A 23,896-nucleotide genomic window follows, 5' to 3' on the forward strand; every position below is an offset into this window, starting at 1 on the left:
GACGGACCCGCGGGCACCTGCTCCGCTCTGCCCGGCCGCGTGGGAGCCGGGGGCCGGGGGCGGGAGGAGGAGGTGGAGGTGGAGGAAGGGCTGGAAGAGGAGGAGGAGGAAGAGGGCGGGCGGAGCGCGGTGCGGTGCGGCACGGAGCGGCACCTCGCAGCCGGTTCCCCTTGTCGCCCCCGCGCACCCGGCACGGCCCCGCCGCTTCCTCCGCCCGCGGCCGACGCCACTTCCTCGCGGCCCGAGCCGTGCCCGGCGCTCGGTGCCGTGACAAAGCTCCGCTGCCCGGGGCTGAGCGCTGAGGGCACGCGGGGAGTTGCCCTGGAGCTGCTGTGCTGCGTGTCCCCGTAGGGAGCGGTGCCAGGTACGGAGCAGCTCGGGAGCTTTGGTTGGTATCGGGCGCAGTTTTGTGGTCTCAGCCACCGTGGAAAGTTAGTCCAACTTCCTGCTTAGTCGTACTGGTGGCTCTGGGTGTCTCTGTGCTGTACTAAGAGCAAGAGGTCACTAAGAGGGACGGATTCAGAGGCACTGCTCAGTGTGTGTGCCCAGGAGTCAGAGCCAAGTGCAGCCTTAAAGCTGGCCGGGCTTCTGTGCTCCGGTCGTGTGTTACATCGAGCAGAAAGCAACGCTCAGGTATTGAAACTTTGGCATTTGTAAATCAGAAGCGTGGGATTACATTGCTGTGTTGTCAGCTATGACAAGTGGAAGATTGCTCCTAGACGCATGGAAGATGATATCTGAAAGGAGCTGCTCCCAACTGGTTGGACTTGCTTTCTGCGGTGCAGGAGTCTTGTCTTATCATGAGTGAGAGCTCTATAGCAGCCCATCACTGTGTGCAAAGCGTGTGACGTAGGCCTGTGTTTCACTTTTGGGACAAGTGATGTGTTCACCTTTATAAGATCAGGTTGAAATTCGCTTCTCTGTTAGCATCAATGTATGTGCATGAAAAGGAAAACTCAGTAATTCACAGTGGGAATGAAGCCAGGAATAAACCCAAGATTCTGCGTTTATTTTAGTTTTGTACTGCTGTGTCTACAATGTTAAAGCAATGCAATTACTGGACACGGTGCTGCACTTTAAATATTCTAATGATCCCATAATTAACACGATCCATGTAGCTCAGTAATAGAGACATCCTAATTATGCTGGTGAAGCTACAGGTAGGGATTAAAAAGTCACCATGAGTATTAAAGCTTACTTGTAACTATTAGGGCTTTGTGAAAATAGTAGGCGTGAGGTTTACTGCAGATCTGAGAACTTTCTTGGCACCAGTCAGCTGCTTTTTAAGAGTATTGCGATATATTCAGCTTTAAAGTACTTGAAGTTCAAGTGCTGCACTTGGAGCCTTAACCGTGGTTATTGCCCATCTCAGAGCAGATTCTGGCTGGACAAATACTGCTGCACCACCATGGGTGCTGCTTTCAGAGCACTGAGTTCATGCTCATTCATCAGACCCAGGATTTGCTTTAAGTTCAGTGTTGGCAGGAACACCAGACAGGAGGATCTGGGGGTGCACGGAGTGATGGGTGTCCGACCAGCAGCTCAGTGTTTGCAACAGTTGCTATTGAATTGCACTTTTCTCCAGCTCGTGCAGGAACTGCTTACCTAACAGTATCCAACTAAAACTGTTTCAGTGTGCTGTGATTAAAAGGAGACATCGTGTCCTTGTTAGATTTGGCTGGAGGTATTTAAGACCTCTATTCATTTATACAAAAACCAGTTTCTTCAGTTCCCGGGTTACATTAGCAAATAATTACTATTGTCATAACGCTTTATCTCAGGTGGATCTCAGGGATATGTAGCACTTCCAGCTTGCTGGACTTCTATGCTAGTTGGTTCTGAGGATTTAACGAAGGTGATTTGATTCATGTTTCTAAAATGAAGTATTGCTTACAATGCTTCATATAACCATATGTTTGCAATTTGATAGGTCTGGGTGACCTTGGACTTGCTGGAGCTATGGTCAAATAGTATCACTGAGAAATTGCTTTTATATTTTAAGGACAAAATTACTTGCACTTAGCACAGGTCTCCATTAGTTTTACTGTAGGAGGAAGAATCAGAGTAACGGTGCTCTCCAAGGAATCTGTTTGTTGGCTAAATTTAGATTGTCTCTATTAGAAATAAGTGCGTTTCCAGTGAAGAAGCACTTGTGACAACTTGATGAACCAAAAACAGTTGGCAAAGGGAGAATGTGATCTCGAAGGTAGGAAACAACCTTTCACTCTTGGAGGTGTAGAAGCAGCATGAACTTTTGGAGGAAGTTTAAAGATTGAATTATTTTGTCCTTTTTGGGCTTCTTTGTAGCACTGAGGCTGAGATGTGTGTACCATGGAAGTTGTTGTCTATTCTTATGTTCCTTATGTTTCACAGTGCCACTTGGTGAAGCAGTTCTGTAGCTATGGTAATTCCTTAAGCATAGGTAAAAGAGGTAGTGTCATGCAATTGAAGCTTGAAATATTGAGTCAACTTGTTTCCTTCCAAATAAAGGATTACTGAGTATTTTCATTGTCATTAAAGAATACATCAGAGGTGTTGATTATTGACAACTGGAGTGGATTATGGCAATAACAACAACCTACAAAGGGACAAGACGGTATTTGATAGCATCTTATTGGTCAAGCCAATGAAGTGCCAAAGTAGTCAGAATTTAGTAGAATGCAGCGATTTTTGAATTTTCTGCTTATTTAATAGAAGTGGTGTTGCGTGTATTTGAAATGAGGAGTGTATAAATAGTGTGAATTGCATAAAGGTGACCTCGTACTCAATTATTTGTCTTTGAAGCAAATACTTCTAAAGTTAATCGCCTAATTGTCTGCAAGTGACGAGAATGGCAAGGCTGGAACAGCAAAGTGACTGGGAATAAAAGCATTCAGCTAGAAATCTGGGCTCCATTGGGCACTGCAGCCTTGGTGAAGGCGGGCTCGTGAGTTGAGCATTGCTGCTGTTGTTGTATGTAGTCTGTCCATGGCAATTTAAGTCAACACATCTTTGGTTTGGGTCCATGTTCTTAGCTCATCCTTTCAAGAGTGTTCAGATCGTGGTCTGTCAAAGGCCACTGAATTTTGTCAGTGCTAGGAGTTGCATAACTCCTTTGTGAGTAATTACTGGCAGTGACGTGGATGACTCAGCTACCTAGTGCTGTGTATCTCTGAGATCTCCACAATTAGGCAGTGTTGTGCTAAGGAGAAAAAAAATAAATGTAATCACAGTTGCACATAACGTGTGAATTGAGGGCCTGCAGCCATTGCAGCAATGCCCAGTCTTTATAAAGATTCACAAGAACTAAGTGCCTTAAATGAAGATGGGAGAAGTAAGCACAGTAATACTCCTAAATGGAAAGCAATTAATGTCTTTCTGCATTGGAAAGTGCTGCAATAGTGGTTGGTATATTGCTTTGGAACATAGCTGTGGAGGAGTTCTGAGTCTCCAGAGGGGCTGGGGCTCAGCTCAGTCCCTGCGATCTTCCCAATCCATCTAGATTTGTACAACCTGTTAGCTTCTGATGTATAGAAGTTCTGTATGTATGTGGATGTACTACTTCATTGCATCAAGAATAAAACTTGAAATACATTGTGTACAGTGCTCTACCTAAAAATGACTGTGTTTTTGCTTTATTTGCTGGGCTGTGCAGCTGCAGCCTGTTCCCTGCCAGGCAGCAGTGTCAGGGGCTGCAGGCCTTGGTGAACTTGGCAGTCCCTGTGCTCATGGCCGGGGTTTTGGCTTGCTGCAGTGATAGCGAGTACAAGACATGCATAGGTCTGCATCTGATAATGGGAGGATCAAAATGTTCCCTTAAAATCAGTAATTATATGTTGCTGAAGGTTTGTTAGCCCGTGTGAATGTACATGTCATTCTCCACAGGAGAAGGGCTCTGTAACTTTGCCTGGGAATTATGAAATTAGGGACACTTTATTTAAGGGTGGATGGTTCTATCTCCCTGTGCCAATTGATATATTTAAAGTGGGTGTGAGTTATCTGGCCTCTGTGGCAGGGCAGGGGAATCCAGGCCTGCTGGCCTTCAGTGCACAGCCTGGGGTGTGTGCCTTGTCCCTCCTGAGGGCATAAGAGCCCTGAATACAACCCCATGCATGTACAACAACAACGCCTAGAGTTTAAAATATAAATAAAAATGTATAATAACAATAAACTATTGCACTTTGAAGTTGTGGATGTCTTATAGTAAGAACGAGTTCCTTTAAGCTTCAGTTCCTAAAGTTTTTAGACAGTGCTTAAAATCAGTATTAAAATGTCAATCTGCTGGAGTGTACACAGAAACCCAACATTTCTCAGTTCAGTCTCATGAGATGCACTTCAGTAGCCAGTTTACTGCTAGTTAAATTAGCAACGCAAACTCTTTGCAGATGTAATTCAAAATAAGAGAAGAATAAAAGTGGTCATCTTAACACTTTTTTTTCCTAAGTCATTTTTTCAAAGCCTTCAGAATAAGGGGCTGGTAATGTGAGTTTACTCCCTTAAAATCTTGGCATAAGCATTTCAGGAAATACTTCTGTAAATTGGGAGGTGAAGTGTGTCCTGTGCCACGCTGGTTTTCATTTCAGTGAGGTGCTTTTGGTGACCGTTTGTCTGGTCTGAATTTACAGGCCTCTCAAACCATGATCCATTCAGCATGTAAACAGTTAAAAAGTCCTCAGTGTGAAAAATGTATATTGAGTTAGATGGCTCGGATCTTTGGTAATTCTGGGATTCCTCTGCTCTGCCATAATTGTCTGAGGGAAAGCATGTGCAATAGTGTGCAAACCTATTACTAGCCTTCAGAAGTTTAGATATTCTCCTGAGGTAATATGGTGTAGTCCCAACAAGTCATGAGACCCATTGCGTTAAATTAGAAGGCAGGTTACACTGAGTTAACTCAGAGAGAGCTCGGCACTGCAGCACTGGGTCCCAGCCCGCACCTCTGGTAAGCCTCTTACCTGCCACCTTGTCTGACCTCAGCTTTGTTTTCATCTTGCTGTGCAGTGACTTCTGTTCACTTTTATACTGATCAACAGAGCTGGGTATTTAATTTTGATACTTTCTGTTTGGAAAGCATTCACTTTTGCCTCAGTGTCTGAGTTTAGTTGGTATCTTAGCGCAAGTTAATCTTCAGATTGCTTGGCTAATTGTAGAAGTTCAGAAGTACTGAACTGTGAAACAATTCAAGGATGAAAGGGTCTTCTGGAATACTGGGACTTGCTTTCTTTCCTCTGGTCTCTATGAAGAGGGAGTGCTTTCTAATTCTCGGTAATAAAGTCAATTTCTGTGTTCATAGACGTTCGGAAAGGAATTACACGCTTAGAAGTTTAACTAGATCTGTCCCTTATGTGTTTGATTATAATTATGTGTTGAAGTCACTAAAGGTGATCTTGTCTGAAGAAGCAGAATTTTGTACTTTTTTGGTGAAGGTGAGAACTGAGAATTAATTTATTTTTTTTTCTTGTAGTATATGGGAAGCGTTGGAATCTTCTAGTTACTGAAACCTGGCCAATAGCAGTAACTAGGCAGGGTAGTAATGTTTTGATTTTTGTCATTGGATGCTTTTTAATTGAATAACTAACCGACTTGTGGTTTCTTCAAGCTAGTAGCTCTTGAGTGGTGATCTGACAGGTGTTTGTTTTTCTCTTCTAAGTGGATGGTGACCAGGACTTATGAACAAATAAGGCAGCAGTACAGTTGTCTGTGTGTCTGTCAGGCAGTGGAAGTAGATTTATGTGCTTGAACATAAAATTCTTCGGACTCAAGATTGGCAGGAGTCCCAGTTTTTCTAATTGTAAAGAGACCGGATGGGGGGAAAGCAACAATGAAGGGGGAAAGTGTATGAGAGGAAATTATTAATTAAGATGACATTTGATTACCTGCCATAAAAATCCAGTAACTTACTGCATTTGATTTGCCATAAAGCTGAAAGTGTGCTTGCGTGGCATGCTCAGAAACTGAGTAGATCAAATAGCATACGGGTTTTTGATGCATAAGCTCGTTCCAGCAGCAACAGTGAGATTATCTGCAGTTAAGCTGCTGTTTTCATTGTGTATCTGCAGTTCTGGTGGCCGGTAATATTGGTTCCAGAGCTTAAATTTAAGTAACAAAACTTGATAAATATTTACCTTATTTAAAGAGAGTAAAAACATACAGTAAATGAGGTGTGAGTCCATGAGTGAGGAGTTATCATATTTATGAATATCTGTAGTGGAATCCCTTTTCATTGCTGGCTTTTGGACAACTTTGATGGGCTTCATGTTAGTTTACGCTTGAATGTATTCTATGAAAACTGTGAGTGTAAATCAGATAGCACTGAGGCATTTGAAATGAGATTGGCAGTTGTATCTGCTATGAACTTTTACATCATGCAGTTAATTCATTACTGAGTATAGTGGGTGTTCCTTTCCCCCCAAGTATCTAATTGAAAGAAGACATGCAAAAAGAAGTTATGCAGCACAAGAAATGCTTTGGCTTCTGTATTGTGTGCAAGGCTTCTGCATCTGGTGTAAGAGGTTTGTGAATTCCCTGCAGGGGTGAGGGGTGCAGTGCGTAATGTGTATGTGTGACGAACAAGTGCTAAATATGCCGGCTCTTGTTTAAGCAGACGGGTCTTCTGTTATATACTCATCTGGACTTGTAGTTAATGCGAGCAGTTTGTTATCTGTGGTTAAAGTAAATGGAAATACAGAGAAGAGCTGGAGTAACCGAAGTCTCATACTGTGTCCTCTGATTACTTTTGTCAGTGAGAATATAGTCTAAAAGCGCTAGCATCTTGATACAGAAGTTGGAGATCTGATGTTATCGAAGTCATTAATTTAGGACCTAGCTCTCCAAGCTGTGCATGAAACGAAGAGCCCTTGTGGGAGGAGCAGGGCAAGTAGTTGAGGGTTTGCTTAGATGTCGCAACCACAGCAGCATAAACCTGTCCTTTCAGCCTGACTCGTCAGTCAGGTTTTCTGTTCCGTCCTTAAACAGGCACGGTCTGTACGGTGTTTCGAGATTCTTTGTAATCCTGTGTTTTACCCATCCGCATACTGGAAATTGTGCTGTATTTTGGTATCTTAGGCACGTATTTTAGATAAATTCAGAAGTACAAGACAAATATGTCATCACCTAGTCAGGAACTTACTTGCTTCAACTCCTGTTGTCAAGAAAAAAGTAGTTTTGAGTTCATGTGTCTTATTTTCTGATTTCTATTTAGTATTTTCTTGTGTGGGATCTGCGCCGCGTGAAGGTAGTTGTGCTGAGCACTTAACATAAACAAATTAGCAATTATCACTAGCAAAATCCATAACTGGCTTCACCCATTTTTATCAGGTATTTCCAGTTTAGAATTAATACTTTGCATGCTGAAACAGAGCATGTCCTTTGATTTTTATATATATTTTTTTCAGTTGTTGAACATCATCAAATTGTTTGTTGCTGAAGTAAAGCCTTAAACCTGATAGCTCAGTTTATAAAGTAAACTTTTTTCTGCATGGAGATGGAATTGATCAGCATCTGAAACATAGATGTTTGTGCAGAAGAATTTTCTGTTAGCGTCATCTTGTATGAGTGGTATCTGCAGTTCTTAGAGAAGGAGTTTTAAACTGACTCCAATGAAATAACACTGAAGTGACGCATACAAAGGGATCTGTAAAAAGCAGTAGTAGTTCTTGTTTGAGACTAAAGTTGTAAATTACAGAATGAAGACCAGTGAATTTCCCATGTGTTCTAAAATGTGAATTAGTCAAATTATGAACCGTTTTGTGTTTGTTTTTCAAAAGTATTTCATCTTACTATTTGTTCTTCTTTGTCCTCCATCCCTCTCCAGCTAAATGGCCTTAAAATGGCAGATGAGCCTATGGAAGAAGGTGAACCATATTCCTACCATGTAAGTATGTTTGATAGATGTTCAGCTTAGACGCTCATTAGCATAACTTTCTTTTGAAGTGAAATGTGTATGTTGCCTGCTCTGTGGGTTTGGAACTTGTCGTTTTATTTTACCAGATATGAAGAGGTTCCATCTCAGATTCTGAAAATCAGCATTTGGGTGGGGGCCTAAGAGGCTTGTTTGAGAAGGCTGTGCTTTATGGAGGGCAGTTCTTCTGTAATGAAGAGAACATTCATAGATCTCTCAAGCTCAGAAAATACTTGGTGTAACCTTGAACCTTTAATACACTGTGTGTTTAGTGCTTCTCTTGCTACAGAAGAACAGACAATGGTGTGTTTCTTTTAATGTGGTTGCTAACATTTATGTAGAAGACAGCAATTCATTTTTGTAGCAATAAATTCATATTTATGTGGGAATATTCTGGCTAGACCTTGTTTAGCGGGACTTCTGCTAAACAGTGCCTCAGTAACTCGCATTTTCAGGAGCTGCTAAAGATCATCATCCTTTGCATGGAAAAACTTTCTGCTGTTTTTCAGCATACTCACCTTGATTTTTTTTAACAGGATTGTGGAAAAAGGTATCAAGTAAATCTTGCCTGTTGCTTTGTGTTGCAGTAATATATTTTTAATTAAGTGATTTAGAGAATCAACTTAGGGACATAAACATGTGATGCTTGTCTGTTTCCTGGTATGGAGTAAGCAAATAAACCTTCTGCCTGGTCATCATCTTCCACACAGCGAAGAAAGATGAGCAGTGGGTTGTGTCATGTCTTTCACTGTACATGAACCAGAAGGATATTGCTGAGCTTGTTTGTTAGGTGCTTGGAGCTACATACCAGTCAGGCTGTAACTAATAAGATGGCAAAAAGCCATAACTGATTGTGGCATTTCTTTCAGCGCTTTGTCTTCTGTGTAAGCTGCTGGGAATAGATACCTCTTTTGCAAGGCAGCTCACTGAGAGCAGGTACCTGAACCCTGCACATTTATTGCTAGAGCAGCAGAGCACATCAGAACTGAATCTGCAGTTGATGGACACCAAACCAGTAGTGAAACTGAAACTGGCTTATTTATCTGTTTAACTCTTTATCTGCTCATTTGTCATTGATGATGTAGAGATTTTTTTTAAACCTCAGACACGTCAATTTCTAGGGCTTTAATGGTAGTTAAGTAGCTAAAATTGTATACATACTGTATAGGCAAAACTACCTATAAAAATAATTCATTTTATGCATCTCAAGTTAGTCTTTATTTGCATTGAAAATATTTTTCTCCTCAGTCACATTTAGAAATGCTGTGCCCACAGCAACCGAATGTGACATCACAGGCTAATGACTGGAGGTGGGTGATAAAAAGAAGAATAGAGGAACTCTTTAATATCTTTTCTCATGCAAAGGCTGATGGTATTAAGCAGTACAAATTAAGATTATGAGGTAAAAAAGTACTTCTGAGTAGAGAGTTCACATGCTTCATAGGAAGAACTAGTGGTTAATGTTCTTGTTCAGTGTGGTATATAGCAGAGGAACTGCTGCTTTCTGTCATCAGGTGATACAAACTGCCTTATATCCAAGGTTGTGGGTTGTTTTAAAAAGGATACATAATCTTTAACATAAATATATCTGCACAGTCAGCAAGATGGATGAATAGAATAAAATTGGGATGGATACACTGTGTCATTAGTGTATGTCAGCTGTTTTTTTGTGGAGTAAGAGGAAGTAAAGTAGCTTAGAGTGTGAACTTGAGAAGTCACTTTGTTATGCAGCGGTGCCTTCTGTTGGCACCTGCCTGTGCTTGGGAAGCAGGCCTTTGCCCTGAAAGAGAGTGAAACAAGAACTGCTGGGAAGGGGAAAAGACTCCAGCAGTAACACCTGCACTATGGTTTGTGAGTTTGCAGAGTCACTGTCCGTGCTTTTTCTCATTATTGAAGGAAATGCATCTACATTTGGACGTTCAGATTTCTGTCTGGACCTTGTTCATCACATGACCTAGAGAACTGCATCTTGATATGTTTCAGTCAAGTCTGAGAATGTTGATTGTAAGCCCTCATGCATGGTCCTAGGCTGCAAGACTTACCGTAGCAATGCAACTGTAGGAAGATGGTTTTTGTTGAAGCAGTCATTTGAAGTCATTTGAAGCAATGCACTGTAAACTGGGGGGGTGGGATATTTATGATTTCTTTTTTCTCCCCGGTCTGCCCTTACTTAAAAGATTTTGAGGTGAAGAGAAGACAGGAGAACAACTAACAGTTACTTGGATACCTTCAAGACATCAAAGTACTGCTGCTTTTCTGTTTGTAGGATTTTCTGATGTGATAGGGTTTTATTTGCTGCACATGCAAGGTGTATTGCTATTTTTGTTAGGATACTCTTGTGCCCGTTCTACTTGCAAGTAGACAGCAACAGGTTGTTGTTGCTGGCTTTGGAATGTAATTTGAAGGGTGCTTATTTTGACATCTCAGTCGTTTGGCTTCCAGCAACTTCTTAGACCATAAGTTTTGCAGAGCTGCAATAACTAATCTGCCTTGTTTTCATCCTGGGTGGTTCTCTTCACATTTGTAGCTGCTTTGCTGAAGACTACAGCAGCAGGGGATAAGTCAACAGGACGTTAAATCTGTACCTACCTCTCAGCATTGCCCTCAGCTTTCTGAGGGAGGACGCCACTCAGAAGCTTTTCCATGAGCCCTGTACCTCAGAGAGCACCTCTTCTGTTGAGAATCCTTTCATCTGTACATGAGAATACATGATTCATGTATTATTTATGCTCTTCAAACAACATGGAGTCCTTTAGCTAGAGGAGTGGATGACCATATTTATTACTTGCTGCTGCAAAAAGCAATAATTATGTAAAATGACGAAATTCAATTTAGCTTTCATTAAGACTATTTTGGGAAAGGGGAGGATGAGAAGAGCAATCACTGGGAAAATGAAAGGCAGCTAAGGCAAAGGTAAAGCACAGAAAGATCATCTCAGACTTGGTTTAAGAATCTGTGCATTTGTTCTTTTTGTGTAGGAAAACTCGTGTTTGCTCTAGTTGTAACATTCACGACTAAAGGAAACGTGCTATTCAATTGGATGAGAATTTGATTTCGGTTTAGAAATTTTAAACATACATCTGTTTTAGGAAGTATGGATGGAAACCTTCGCATTTGAACAGCTTTCTTTTAGGCCTTATTACAATTTCAAACATCTTAATCAAAGAAAAGCAAGTGTTTACTTGGATTTCTAATAAGAGTTGATTAATTTGGGACTTTTTCATTATTGTATCTTGTTTACTTTGAAATAATAGGATGAAGGAAGTGTGAAAGAGATTCCTATTACCCATCACGTGAAAGAAGGATGTGAGAAAGCAGATCCAGCACAGTTTGAACTACTAAAGGTTCTTGGTCAGGGATCATTTGGAAAGGTAAGACAACAAATCTTGTTCTCATCTAATGCCCTCTGAAACCGGCTTTGTCTTGTTAGTGGTAATGCTAGTAGGAATGTACGTTACTAGAAAAGCAGCATCTTTCTCCAGACCAGTCCAGACTTCGAGCTTGGGAAGAATGAGATCAAGTACAGCTCTTGAGGAAGAATGACAGTGCTGTAGCTGAGTCACTGGTAATATTTAAAAAGAAACTGACAAAGCCCATCTTTTTCCAATCTAAAGGTGTAAAGAGAGAGCTATTTATAGCAGGACATCAAATCATGTCAGATCCAGATAGGCAACAGCATCAGTATCTAGGCAGAAGGACAAGCAGCAGATCTGTAGGAAGTCTGCCTCAGAAAGTTATGGTTTGCTTTGACTGAGCCGCAAACAAGCCTCTGTTCATCTCAACTGATGTCTGCAGCTACACGGAAACTATGACACCATAGCAAAAGACTTTAGCACTTGGGTTGAAGGCTTAGAGGTGCTTTTTACACAACAGCTCTGTGCCATTCTGTTTGCTCCGTGCCATGGTCATTTGAAATAAAATCATGGTATCTTCAGCTGTCTTGGGGCTCTTGTGCAGTGTCTAGTTATGGACTGGAATTAATGTCTACTCAGTGATCTTGTGTTCTCTGTAGTTCTAATTGATGCTTGGGAGGCACTAGTGGTGCAAGAAGTGTTTATAGACATGTACAGAGGAGATGATTTATCTTTTAGTGATGCAATTGGGTGCAAGTATAAATGTTTGACTCTTCCAGAAATGAGAAGGCTGTATTGATGTAGATACAGAGGAATGATTGTGGGAGTTTGGAACTTGAACTGAAGTAACAATAAAGTAAATAACCTTGGAAATGTTTCATTTTCTTTATTTTGCTGTATTTGTCAAGAGCCCTTCGGTTACGGGCACTAAATAAAAAGTTATTTAAATAGATTATAGGAGAAATGTGGCAATTCTTAGGGTATTTTTTTGTAATGTACTTCTTGCTGTTACATTGCAGAAATGAAATTAAAAGTGGCTCAAATGCTAATTTGAAACACTTGTTAGACTATTAATCCTATTATATAAATAGCTAATTTATTTTAAAGCCAGACTTTTAAGCTAGATTTTTGCAACACTTGTGAGCTGTATTTTCTCCTTTGGAAAAATACATAAAGGTGATTGTTCTTTTGCTGGTTTTGTTTTTGTCTTGTGGCGAGAACAAACCTCTGAGTTATGAGAGAGGGGAAAAATAATTCAAATAATTAGGGAGGCGTCCTTTGAATAAGTAAGAGGTTAGAAAATAGCCTTTAAAGTAGTTTCTTAACATTTCTTAAGCTGTAAAACATTTCTTTACCTGAGGGAGTTGGTTTTCAACTCCTTCTTGTGCTTTGTCTCTTTAGACATTGTGGCTCCACGCATTTATTCCTCTGAACTTGAGACATCTTAAGCTATCTCAGGGTTCAGCACATTTGGTACCAGACATTCTATCCCCGACTCAGGTAGTTTCTCATTTTACAGTTCTCCGACTTCTGATAGTATTAGGAGTGCTCTTGCTCAGAGCCCCTCCAGCTTGGCGAGGTGTCCATTTAGGAGCTTTTTAAAGCCTGGCAGTAGTTGGTTCAAGAACCAGCTTTAAGAACCTTCTGGTTACTGTTACATTTCAGAACAGGGCTAGTTTTATCTAGTGTTTGTTGCTTTCTGTTTTAGAGAGAAACCAAACAATGAAGATAGGCATCTGCTGCCTCGGTGATACTTGGTTTTCCTCTGCAGTTCATACCTCATAGGCCTTTTCTTTTGGATTCAGCAAACACAAGGCTTGTTTCCTCTGACCCAGTGTATTGCTACAACACCTGAAATGAAGGATTAAACCTCATTTCTCTTACTGAGCTTCTCAGTTCATCTTCTGATAATGTTCTGAGACTTCAGTGTCCAGTCTGCTGAAGATGGTCTTTGATTACCTTATGCTCATTGCTTTGAGTAATGTGTCCATGTTAATTTGCCCTTTGCTGTTGGACAAGCAATCACTGCACTCTGTGAGAGATGTGGGATTAGGCAAATTTGCCTATGAATTAAATGGTGCTAAAGGAATTTTCACAACAGCATCTATTTTAGGTCCTTATTAGCTGGTATTTGCAACTAGTACATGAATTACTTGCGTGATCAGAAGCTGTTAGTTATTAAGCATTAGAATATTTGTATAGGCTTATTAATGTTTTAATTTATAATTTATTGTGAGTATATTAATCTTTGCTGATATTTGAGTTACTGCCTTGACTATTTGAGCATCAATGTGGGGCAGTGCTGTAGGTCAATCGCTGGGCAAAGCATTAACAATAAAAGCTTGATAACCAGGAAATATGATATGGCTTTTTATTTCAAGCTCTCATTAGAAAAAATCCTTTCTTCCAGCCCTGTGTAACTTGGTCATTGACAGTGTTTCAGTTTGTGATACCAGAATGAGACAGCTTACGAGCACACCTCTTAATAATTGTTAGATATTTAATCGCTTCTAAAGAAGCATATGTGTAAATAAATGAAACATCAAGGAAAATCTGAGTATAAGTATTACCAGAGGCAATTTGAGGTGGTTCTTCATATTGTCTTGTTATTTGAATATGAAAACTGAGGAGAGATTACTTAGAACTAAAATGTTGTTATAATAGCAATTATTAAAAACAGAAGCACTTACTAATCAGTTTTATAAAACTGAAAGATCCAGTCATTAGAATATTAGTTGGTGGAGATGCATGTATTCATGGTGTGTTTTCTAATTAACATCATAAGTTTCTTAGTGTTAGGTTATATAGCATATAGTGTGAAAACCCCTTTGGTAGGAGTGGAAAAACCTGTTGCTGTTTCTTTTTCAGAGGGAGGGGTTACTTTGATCACAAATAGTGAGGCTTCCTTACCTTTGTCTCGCCATTTTTACAGAATTAACATAACCTGATGTGTACTTGAATCTCAAGTCTAAAAGCTCAAAAATCTCTTAGGCTGAGCAATGGCAGACCAGATAGTCTCACTGTGGTTGTTTTCAAGAAAGTAAAAAACACATGCTATCCAGGTATTTTACTTGATAAATACTTATTGGCTATAGGGAAGAGTGTATAGTCAGAGAACTTTAATGTGCCTTTAATTTGACCAAGGTAGTGCAATATTGTCTTTCCTTAGAAGTGAATGCTTAGGGAAGGGTACCAAAAGTTGTCTGGAACTAGTAAGAAGCTTGCAAATGCTTTGTGGTAGTTTTCCAGTTCAAGCTTGCTTATGCAAAAAGTCTTACTGCCAATGTTTCGTCTTTTCATTCTGTGGAGGTTTTGGGAAATGGGATGGGGAGTAGGGATATGTTCTCTGTCAGTAGTGATGAAGTTAAAAGTAATTAGGTTTAAAAAGGTGATTTTAATATATATGTGAAATATTTCTAGTTATGATTTTAAAAGGCAACATTTCTATTTCTAGGTCTTCCTTGTAAGGAAAATAATTGGTCCTGATGCTGGACAACTTTATGCAATGAAAGTATTGAAAAAAGCTTCTTTAAAAGGTATGTCTGCTGTTTTATGAAGTTTAAATGAAACAGGTATTAGGTGCATCTGTCTCTCTTCAATGTCTAAATATTTCTTCGATAAAAGATGTAAGATAAAAAAATGTGAGTTCAAGTCTGACCAGATGGCTTAATTATGTAGAAAAATGTCCTTTTCATCAGAGCTTAAAACTGCATTATATAATTCTGGTTGTTTTGGGTTTTTTTTTTTTTTTTTTTTTGTATTAGTGAACTGAATTAGTGAACTTTAATATTCAATCTAAACTCTATTCTGGCTGAAATTTAAGTCATTAATTTTTGTACATGCCGTAGTAAGTTAACTTAAGGGTTTTTGGCTTTCCGGAGGTACTTTAATGGAGGCAATCACATACAATTGGGATGTGTTAGTAGTTAGAGGGATAAAATGATCTTAATAGGTGGAACATATATATTTAGTACAAATATTTCAGGAGTTAATGTTAGGTAAAACAGGAAGCTGAGACAGGTAATAAAGAAAACTCAGGTTTGACTTCTGAAAGCAGGTTCTATGGAAGAGTTAGAACTTAGATATGGTAACAATGCTTTGTGCTGTTAAAAAGCTAAAAGTATTTTGGACAGTAAAGATGTTCTAGATTTCTGTTCCGTTTGTATTACACCTATTGAGTTTTGTTACTGGTGCTCTTTTTTTTTCCCCTCAGTTCGGGATAGAGTTCGTACAAAAATGGAGAGAGATATATTAGTAGAAGTAAATCACCCATTTATCGTCAAACTGCACTATGGTTGGTATTTATTTATTTTGCTTCCATTTTTCATTACCTAAAGTGGTTTAAGCAACCTTAAATAGCAACGCTGAGAGAAGAAATTGTGTATATATATGTATACATATTGTGGTTTAACCCAGCAAACTGATTTAAAAATAAAAAAAAAAACCCTGAAACTTTAACAGCAAAAAACAAATAAAGCAATTAGGTTGTACATCAACAGGTGTTTCCCTGTTTGGCAAAGGAGAAATTAAAGAACAGCGTTTTAACGATTTTTATGACTAAGATTGTGTTCTGTGAAGAAACAAGCAAGGAGTCGTTGATTAAAATAAATCCTTGATTAGCAGCTTGGGTAAATTTCATGTTGTCTACTGAATTATGTCAGTTCCAAAACAAAAGCATCGTTTCACTGACGTCTCCAGGTTGTAAAATGATTCAGGTGTTTTGTAGATCATCCTTGTCACACACAACTGTTGATTTTTATCTTTTTTAAAAGCCTTTCAGACTGAAGGGAAGCTATATTTAATATTGGATTTTCTCAGGGGAGGAGATGTATTCACGCGATTATCCAAAGAGGTAAGTACCTACAATTTTATCTTAACTCAGTCTTATGGAAGTTTGCTTTGACAGTATTTGGGTGGTTTTTTTTGTTGTTTTTTTTTCATGCTGGTTTCCTTTGTTATTCTGGTCATGGTCAAGTTTTCAAGGGCTTGCTTGGGTTTTCATTACATATTGCAGAATAACAAGCTGTAACTTTAGGTGTTTGTTAGCCAGCAGCCTGAGCTGTTCTGTGCTATCTACAAAGACCAGTTCTTTTGTCTAAGAATGTTTTGTTGCTTGGAAACCCAAGTGAAGTAAGTTAAAATTCCACAGTCACTAAAGCAGTTATATAGTTCTTCTGCTTGTTTTCAGCATAGACGCTCCTTGAAATCTGCATCTCTGAGAGATTTCTGCTGCGTTGTAAAATAAATCCCAGTGTTTAATCTCATGAAATCTGAGCATTTCTGAAGGCACTCCTCTGCCATCTAACTTTAGCACATAACTGGAACTATAATTTTTCATTTATGTTGCTTTCTTGGGGGAGAGTTATGGAGGAGGAAATGTGACACAGCCTGCCTCTTCTTTAGATTTGTCATAAAGTATTTTTTATAATATATGTATTTATATTACCGTGTTTAAGATTTTTTTCTTTCTACAAACCATCCATAAAGCTCTACATTTTTAATGGAAAATTTCAACCTTGCATTTAAAGAGCTTTCCAGTGTTTTAAAACAATGTAAATATGGAAGTTACCTACTTTTTCCTCATTTAGGAAAGTATATCTCTGATTTTCTTTTAATGGTATAGAGGTGATTGTATCCTCAGTACATAAGTCCATGAACTCTACCCTCTTCCTATTAAAAAAAAAAAGAAAAAAAAAGCAAGTTTTACTTCACGTTTAAAAAATTCATGTTTAAAAAAATACATATAAATATATTTATTATATTTCTTTATATATATATATATATTTTTTTTTTATATATATATATATAAGAAAACTGGCTTTTGTCGAACATTGGTCATGTCTAAGAAATGAGCGCTATTAACTTTAAGTTCTTAAATAAAGGTTAAAAGCTCTGTTAAAGGAATAGACCTACTGTAGAAAGGGTCACTGGAATGCTAGGTAGGAACGGGGGCTATCTCTGTTTTGACATAGGATGTCTGATTATAGAGGGTGTTCTGGTATAGTAGAACTGTTCTGTACTAATACAGCTAGGATTACTGACTGTACTTAAATTGAGGGATGCAAGTTGCAAGTTTATCCATAAGAGAGGCAATTCAGCAGCAGAATCAGCTCTGTTCTCCCCTTAGATAAAAATAATTAATAACTATCAGGTTATTCTTACTGATTTTCTACTTTTTTAAGACTTTGGTTACCTGTTATGGTAGCTTTTAGACATTTGCTGTATATATAAGAGGAAATGGTGCCTGTTTTCTGTTATGAAGAAAAGGTGTTTTCAAAAACACCTGGTAATACAAAGACAGTAGACAATACACACAAATGTAAATTCCCTGCAGCATTTCATCCTTTCTATATGAGGATTATTTTAAGTTAATTGGGTTTAGTGTGGGGTTATTAAAATTCTTTTGTTGGTGTTGAAGTTCTAATGCGGGTATGGGAGTTTCAACTGTGGAAATTAAATAAGTAGTTAATGAGGTTTTCATTGGTAAAATTTAATGACATTGACTTGCATTATATTTAATTTAACGCAAAGCAGGTTTTAAATGAAATTATTATTCCAAGGCTGTGGATTACCACTTAGCATTGTTATATTTTGAGATTTGCATTTTGGCTGTTCCAAAGAATAATATCTTTCCCTTTTGGAGATAAAGATGTGTTTTGTGTGCAGTTTTTATTGTGTAACAACTGTGTTGTTCGTACAATATGAGAAACTGATACTGTGGACATTGGAAATACTTTTATTACTAGTGCAACAGATTACATATTTATTGTGTAATTCAGAGTACTGATCGGTGTACTACTAGATCAGTAAGCCCAATGACTGTGGTATTAAGTCTTAGTAGCTACTAAGTTGGTTCTTCAGTGTCTCGCTCTGGCCTTTTAACTTTTCCTGGGGGAAGGAGATTGGGCTCTTCAGATCCTGCCGCTAATTTTCTCATCCATTATTTTCACAAGATGTTTTTACTTCTGTCTAATTTCTTTGTGAATACTTGTAATGTCAGTTGAGACACGTGGTGAGAATGCCAGAAAAATAGCTGCTTATATGAAAATTCAGGATGCAGTGGGAAGCAACATGTGTAGGATCTTGGCTGAAGGAAACCTAGTGGTCCATAACACCAAATACAATAGTTAATTAATTACCTTGAAAATTAGCCAATGCTATGTGGTAACTGCAGTTATTTTTAAGTACTGCACTGTTGTTCTTTTAATTGATGGTTATTATCATGATGATTAGGGTGTATTATCATATAACTTCTGTTAGATAAATTTGTGAATTACCATATCATAAGTTACTGCTAAGACTTGTTTTGAAGTTAAGGCAGATAGGAGGTTTTTCTTTTTTTTAGATTGCAGTTTTAAAAATTGAAGACAAGATCAGAAGGTAAATCTATACAGTTCTTATTAGGTTATGTTTACAGAGGAAGATGTGAAATTCTACCTCGCAGAACTGGCCCTTGCTTTGGATCACCTTCACAGCTTGGGAATTGTATACAGGGACCTGAAGCCAGAAAAGTAAAGTAAAATGTATTTTACCACTATTACGTGTATTTTTGCTTGTTGCTTTGCATTTTCTGCTGTGGGGATGTAAAAATTTTAAAATATTTTGATATTTTTTTTTTAAGTAAAATATATCTGTGACTTAAATGTAACCTTGACTTGTTAATTTAATGATGGATGTTGGAGGAGATAAAAAATAATAATTATGAACTACTATATTTTAAATGTTACATGAAATATTCCTGTTTATGTCTATTGGTGAATGTGAATTTTAATTTTCAGCATTTTGCTTGATGAAGCAGGACATATCAAGCTAACAGGTAGGTAACATTTATTAGTACAGCACTTTCTGTGTATGTGTCTGTGTAAGCTTAGTTAAAAACCTGAGAGATCTGTAAGTAATAACTGAGGTACGAGGCCAGAGTCTGGTTAAAAGTTGCTGGTGGAGACTTTTCCATTTATTTTTTTCTTTAAAAGAAAGAGGTGCTCTTGGTGTAAAAAGGCTTCTAGATGATTATTATTGTTATTATGTTTTGGGCTTATCACTGTAAAAATAGCATTAGAAATTGGAGTAATATGCTTTATGAGGAACAATTGAAGTATATCATCTAGAATGTAATGTGTACAAAACTAAAGGATTTGAATATGTGGAAAATATAAGTGACTATACGTTTCTAAATGTTTAAAGTGAAACTAATATACATTTCATTTTATGTTTTGATCTATAGATACTGCTGTCAGATTCTGAATGGGGAAAAAAGCTGTTCAGATTCTCAAAGACTTAAATAATGGTGGTGGAAACTTACAAAAGGCATCTTCTTAAAATTCTACATGATATACTTAAATTCAATCTTAATTCTTCCTTCCTTCTGAAAGCAAAGGCTAAATTGTTAGGAATCCCTTCCCTTTTCATTGAAGGGAGTGATGAGAGCAACGAATGTTAAGGTCTTTTGTTGTCATTCAGTAATACAATCTACATACAAAAGGCATGTATTTGTTGCATTTTTGTGTATGAATTAGGCAGGTAGTAAGTAGGGAATGTAAACTTCTGCTTATTGTAAGGCTCTGAGTATGTAATATTTAAAATCTTGAGTTACTGATGTTTTGAGTAGTAGTAACATTGGTGGCTAATTGCTGCTTTATAGAATGTCTCTGATATGTGGTAAACCAGATTTCTGATGTCTGTGGATATCTGCAGTTTCTTGTTTCATCCTATAGCAAAGCAATTGAAGAACTATTTACAGTATTGCTTTCTCTTAAAGTTCTTTACTGGCTGTGTTCTTGTAATGCTGTTGTTGTAGATTTTGGACTCAGCAAAGAATCAGTAGATCAAGAGAAGAAGGCCTATTCTTTCTGTGGTACTGTAGAATACATGGCACCCGAAGTAGTAAACAGGCGTGGGCACAACCAGAGTGCAGACTGGTGGTCCTTTGGTGTTCTTATGGTACTGTATGCTTTGCTGCTTACCTCGCTTAAGGGTTGTAAATACGCTGTTGATGTTTGAAGTTAATGTGAAATAATGCCTAGAACAGATTTGTCCAGATTTAAGTCAACTTAACCGAGGGAGAGAAAAGTTGACAACTGAAGTGCTACTGAAATAGAAACTGATTTGAATGGAACTTTTTAGCTGCCTAGCACTGTAAGGAGTACTTGCTAAAAACCTCAAATCATGCACGTGGTCCATTTAGTAGCTTAACGCTGTCATAGTGTGAAACTTCAGTTTGTGTATTTATTTTGCATGCTACCTAAAAGCATGCAGGAAAAATGGAGTATTATTGTGTTTTTGTAGGCATTACTCTTAACAGGCTAATTGTAGTACAGCAGAGCCATGAGCCAGTAATGCTGGCACTTCGGTGTTTGATGGGATGTGTTAGAGCATCAGTGTGAAATATACATATTGATGTTAAAAGTAAAGTACTGTTTCAGAACTTGTTCTTCTTGCTGCTTTCCTAGTGCAGCAGCATCAAAAATAAGGTTACAGAAGGCATCTTATTACTCTAATTAAAGTGGCTTATGTAAGGTATTCCAACATTATCATTACCTTACAATTGCCACTATCATGTAAACTACTGATTAAAAGCAATTTTTAGATTTTTAGATTTATTTTTTTTTACTATCTTTAAAAATTCATACCAGTTTGCCTAACGTAGCAGTGGGAAGAGTACAGTACTTAGCACTTAAAGCATCTGGGAGGAAAAAGTGTTGATTTAGATTAACATTTGTTCTTTTCAGTTTGAAATGCTTACTGGTACACTACCATTTCAAGGTAAAGATCGAAATGAAACTATGAATATGATACTGAAGTAAGTATATTTTATTATGCTTTTTGACTTTCTAAAGGGTAATTTAAACATGTAACAGTTCTAGCTTGAGAGTATTAAAAGTAATACAGAAACACAAAAGCTCCCCACACCCTCATGCAAGTAGAAATAAAGTTAGATCCCAAACTATCGAAATACTGCTGAGTATCTGCAGGAATTAAAATCATAAGGAAGAACTTGTATTTTCATTGTAGGTGCGTAATAATAATAGCAGTGCAGTGTATTAGAACAGCATTACTTGCCACACATGGTTTTATATATTCTCTTGCTACTGTTACAGAATTCCTTGTTTTGTAAGCAGTAGTTAATCAGGTGTTTCTTTATGTACATTTATATGTACAGTGCACTTACGCATTCACATTTTCATATTACATTACCTCAGTTGCAACACAAGTTGTCTAACAGGACTAACTGGGTAAGCTGGTAACTTCTAAGGGAAGCTGTTAGGCAAACGTTCTCACCTTTATTTTGCTTAGTTAACATAGAATTTCCTTTGGACCGCAATTTGAGCCTTGGGCCTTTTGAGGGGGTGATAGTTAAGGAAGGGATGGAGGAGCAGCTCTGTTAACATGGTAGTTTGAGTTTGTAGTGATACTGTGAAATGTTTGCAGTCACTTCAGGGGCTAGTAACTAGTCAGAATTAATTTGGAATGAGTTTCATCACAGACCTTATTTCTAGTAGGTGGTTTGGTGACCACATTCTGGTGACTTGAAGATGTTTTTGAACTGCTTACATGTTCCAAAATAATTGCTTTGCTTGATTTTAGCATAAAACTTGTTTAGGGGGCTTGGAGAGAATATTATTTAATTTTAGTGTGTGTTTGCTTTTGGTAACCATTGATTTATAATGTGAAAGTGAAAAGCTAATGAGTTAAATGTGCATATTGAACTTAGAATAAATCCTTAATGTATTGTAAAATGAAGTGAAGCCTGTATCCACTCGTTTCACTGAGATTAATTTCATTTTCTTACTTTTTCTGTTTTCTTTTAGAGCAAAACTTGGTATGCCTCAGTTCCTCAGCCCCGAAGCACAAAGTCTTCTGAGGATGTTATTTAAAAGGAACCCCTCAAATAGATTAGGTGGGTCAGCTTGTTTGGGTCATTGAAATGAAAGTCAAGGGGCTGAGTTTGTTACTTAAGGAAAACAACTGCTGGAGATTTTTTAAGCTTTGGTGTTGATCAGTAAAATTTGACTTCTGGTGCCATTTCTTGGCAGCTTAGGTCACAAATTCTTGAGTTTGGCTAATGAACGGTTGTTTTCTTGAACCAGTGGCTCTTTTAGCAATGAAAATAAAACTGACCAAGTATCGACACTGTGTATTTATGGGCTTTGTTTATTCTCATGTATCTCATTAGGGAAACATATGTGCTTAGTAAAGTATTTTGTATCTTTGAAATATTTATGATTTTAACAGTTCCTGGGGGGAAAAAAAATGGTCTATGCAAGGTTTAAAATAAAACTAATTATCTTTTCAAAGACTTTACCCAAAAAGAGTTTTTTAATTGAGTGCTTTCTTTGTTCAGGAGCCGGTTCAGATGGAGTTGAAGAAATCAAGAGGCATCCTTTTTTTTCTACTGTCGACTGGAATGTAAGTACAAAACTATCTGAATGATGAACCTCTTTTAACTTTTGTATGTGTTATAGCTTATAGGTATTCGTATCTGAATAGGGCACAGTAAATACTGCAGTACTGCTGACGGTTACATTCTGGTTTCTACTGTAAGCTTGCTTGGCATCTGGAGCTGTAGTGTTTATGGTGTGGAGTAATTAATTATGAAGTGGGCATTTAATTGTTCAGTAATTAGAGTTGCAACATTCTGAATTTTAAACTGTCTCTTACAACATCTGTAGCTGGGAGAGGGTGTTGGCAAGAATCGTTCTCTGGAGTAAGTGTCCATCCAGCTGAAGCATGTCTTATGCCTTCTGTGCAGGGCACAAAACCTCACTGTGACTTCGTTGTCTTTGGCTTAACTGTATTTAGTCATAGCACATTCCGGTCTTACTAATCATATTCCACACAGTTGAAGTATTGATTCTGGTGCTCTGAGTTGATCAGAGTACTGACCAACTTCATGGCTGCTTATGCTTTTATCAAGCACCTTGATGTGATGCCTTTTTAGATGGGTTGCCCAGAAACATTTGCAACAAGATACTCTGTAAACACTCCTTTGCTATAATGTCTATGAAAGGGTAGATGGAACAGTAGTTGGGCTGACTAGGCTACCTGCAACGCTAGTCAATACTGTGCTTAACTGTTTTAAAGCCTATTGTCATTATCCTTCTCTTTTATTTACTTCTCAGAAGTTGGCTTTCTAGCTGTGTTTACCCAGCATCTCCATAGAGAGTCCAGATTAGCCAGCAGAGTTTTAAGCAATGGGAGTATTTTATGTGAATATACTTAGTGAGAGAAGGCTCTTTTAATATGGTCTCAAGTTAGCGAGTGTTTTTTTTTTTGGTAGGGGACTGAGCTGGAAATAAACACCAGCAAGCAAATTCAGTAACTTTCTAGTGCTCTAACTCCTGTATTTATTTGGCTATGGTGACATCAACGAACACTTCCATGTTTTATTTCATTTCCTTTGGGATGAATACAGGTCTCTCTTTCTTGTATATTCTTGGTTTTGGCTTGGGGGAAGTACATTCTTTCCTGAAATGTTACCTGCAGAGACGTCTGACAGTACAAGACAAATGCCAAGAAAAATTGTTCTCAGAACTTCATGAGCTTAGCATGGGGTTTTGACATAATTTAATGTGAAATTTTCTGTAACTATAAACTAGATTTATATTGCTGGCTTGTTATCCATTGGCAAAGCTTTTCTGAATGCTATTGAATGAAAAGTAAAGGA

General features: G+C 38.0%; 1 protein-coding gene across 13 annotated transcripts in view; it reads left to right on the forward strand.

The window, feature by feature from the left end:
- Positions 1–23,896, forward strand: part of RPS6KA6 (ribosomal protein S6 kinase A6) — a 37,290-nt gene that overhangs the window by 316 nt on the left and 13,078 nt on the right. The window contains exons 1-12 of one of the 13 annotated variants that reach the window (XM_085544630.1): positions 115–364; positions 7,793–7,852; positions 11,134–11,250; positions 14,687–14,768; positions 15,446–15,526; positions 16,005–16,084; positions 18,650–18,755; positions 19,011–19,048; positions 20,030–20,172; positions 20,961–21,031; positions 22,041–22,129; positions 22,574–22,638. In XM_085544630.1, the coding sequence (XP_085400756.1) occupies positions 20,101–20,172; positions 20,961–21,031; positions 22,041–22,129; positions 22,574–22,638 (297 nt within the window). In that variant the 5' untranslated portion in view covers positions 115–364; positions 7,793–7,852; positions 11,134–11,250; ... (4 more) ...; positions 19,011–19,048; positions 20,030–20,100. The other 12 variants (XM_015860513.3, XM_085544627.1, XM_015860512.3 and 9 more) reach the window with 12 other exon arrangements.

Source organism: Coturnix japonica, chromosome 4, assembly GCF_054131305.1.
Source record: "Coturnix japonica strain WE chromosome 4, WE-NBRP24, whole genome shotgun sequence".
Taxonomy (NCBI): Eukaryota; Metazoa; Chordata; class Aves; order Galliformes; family Phasianidae; genus Coturnix; species Coturnix japonica.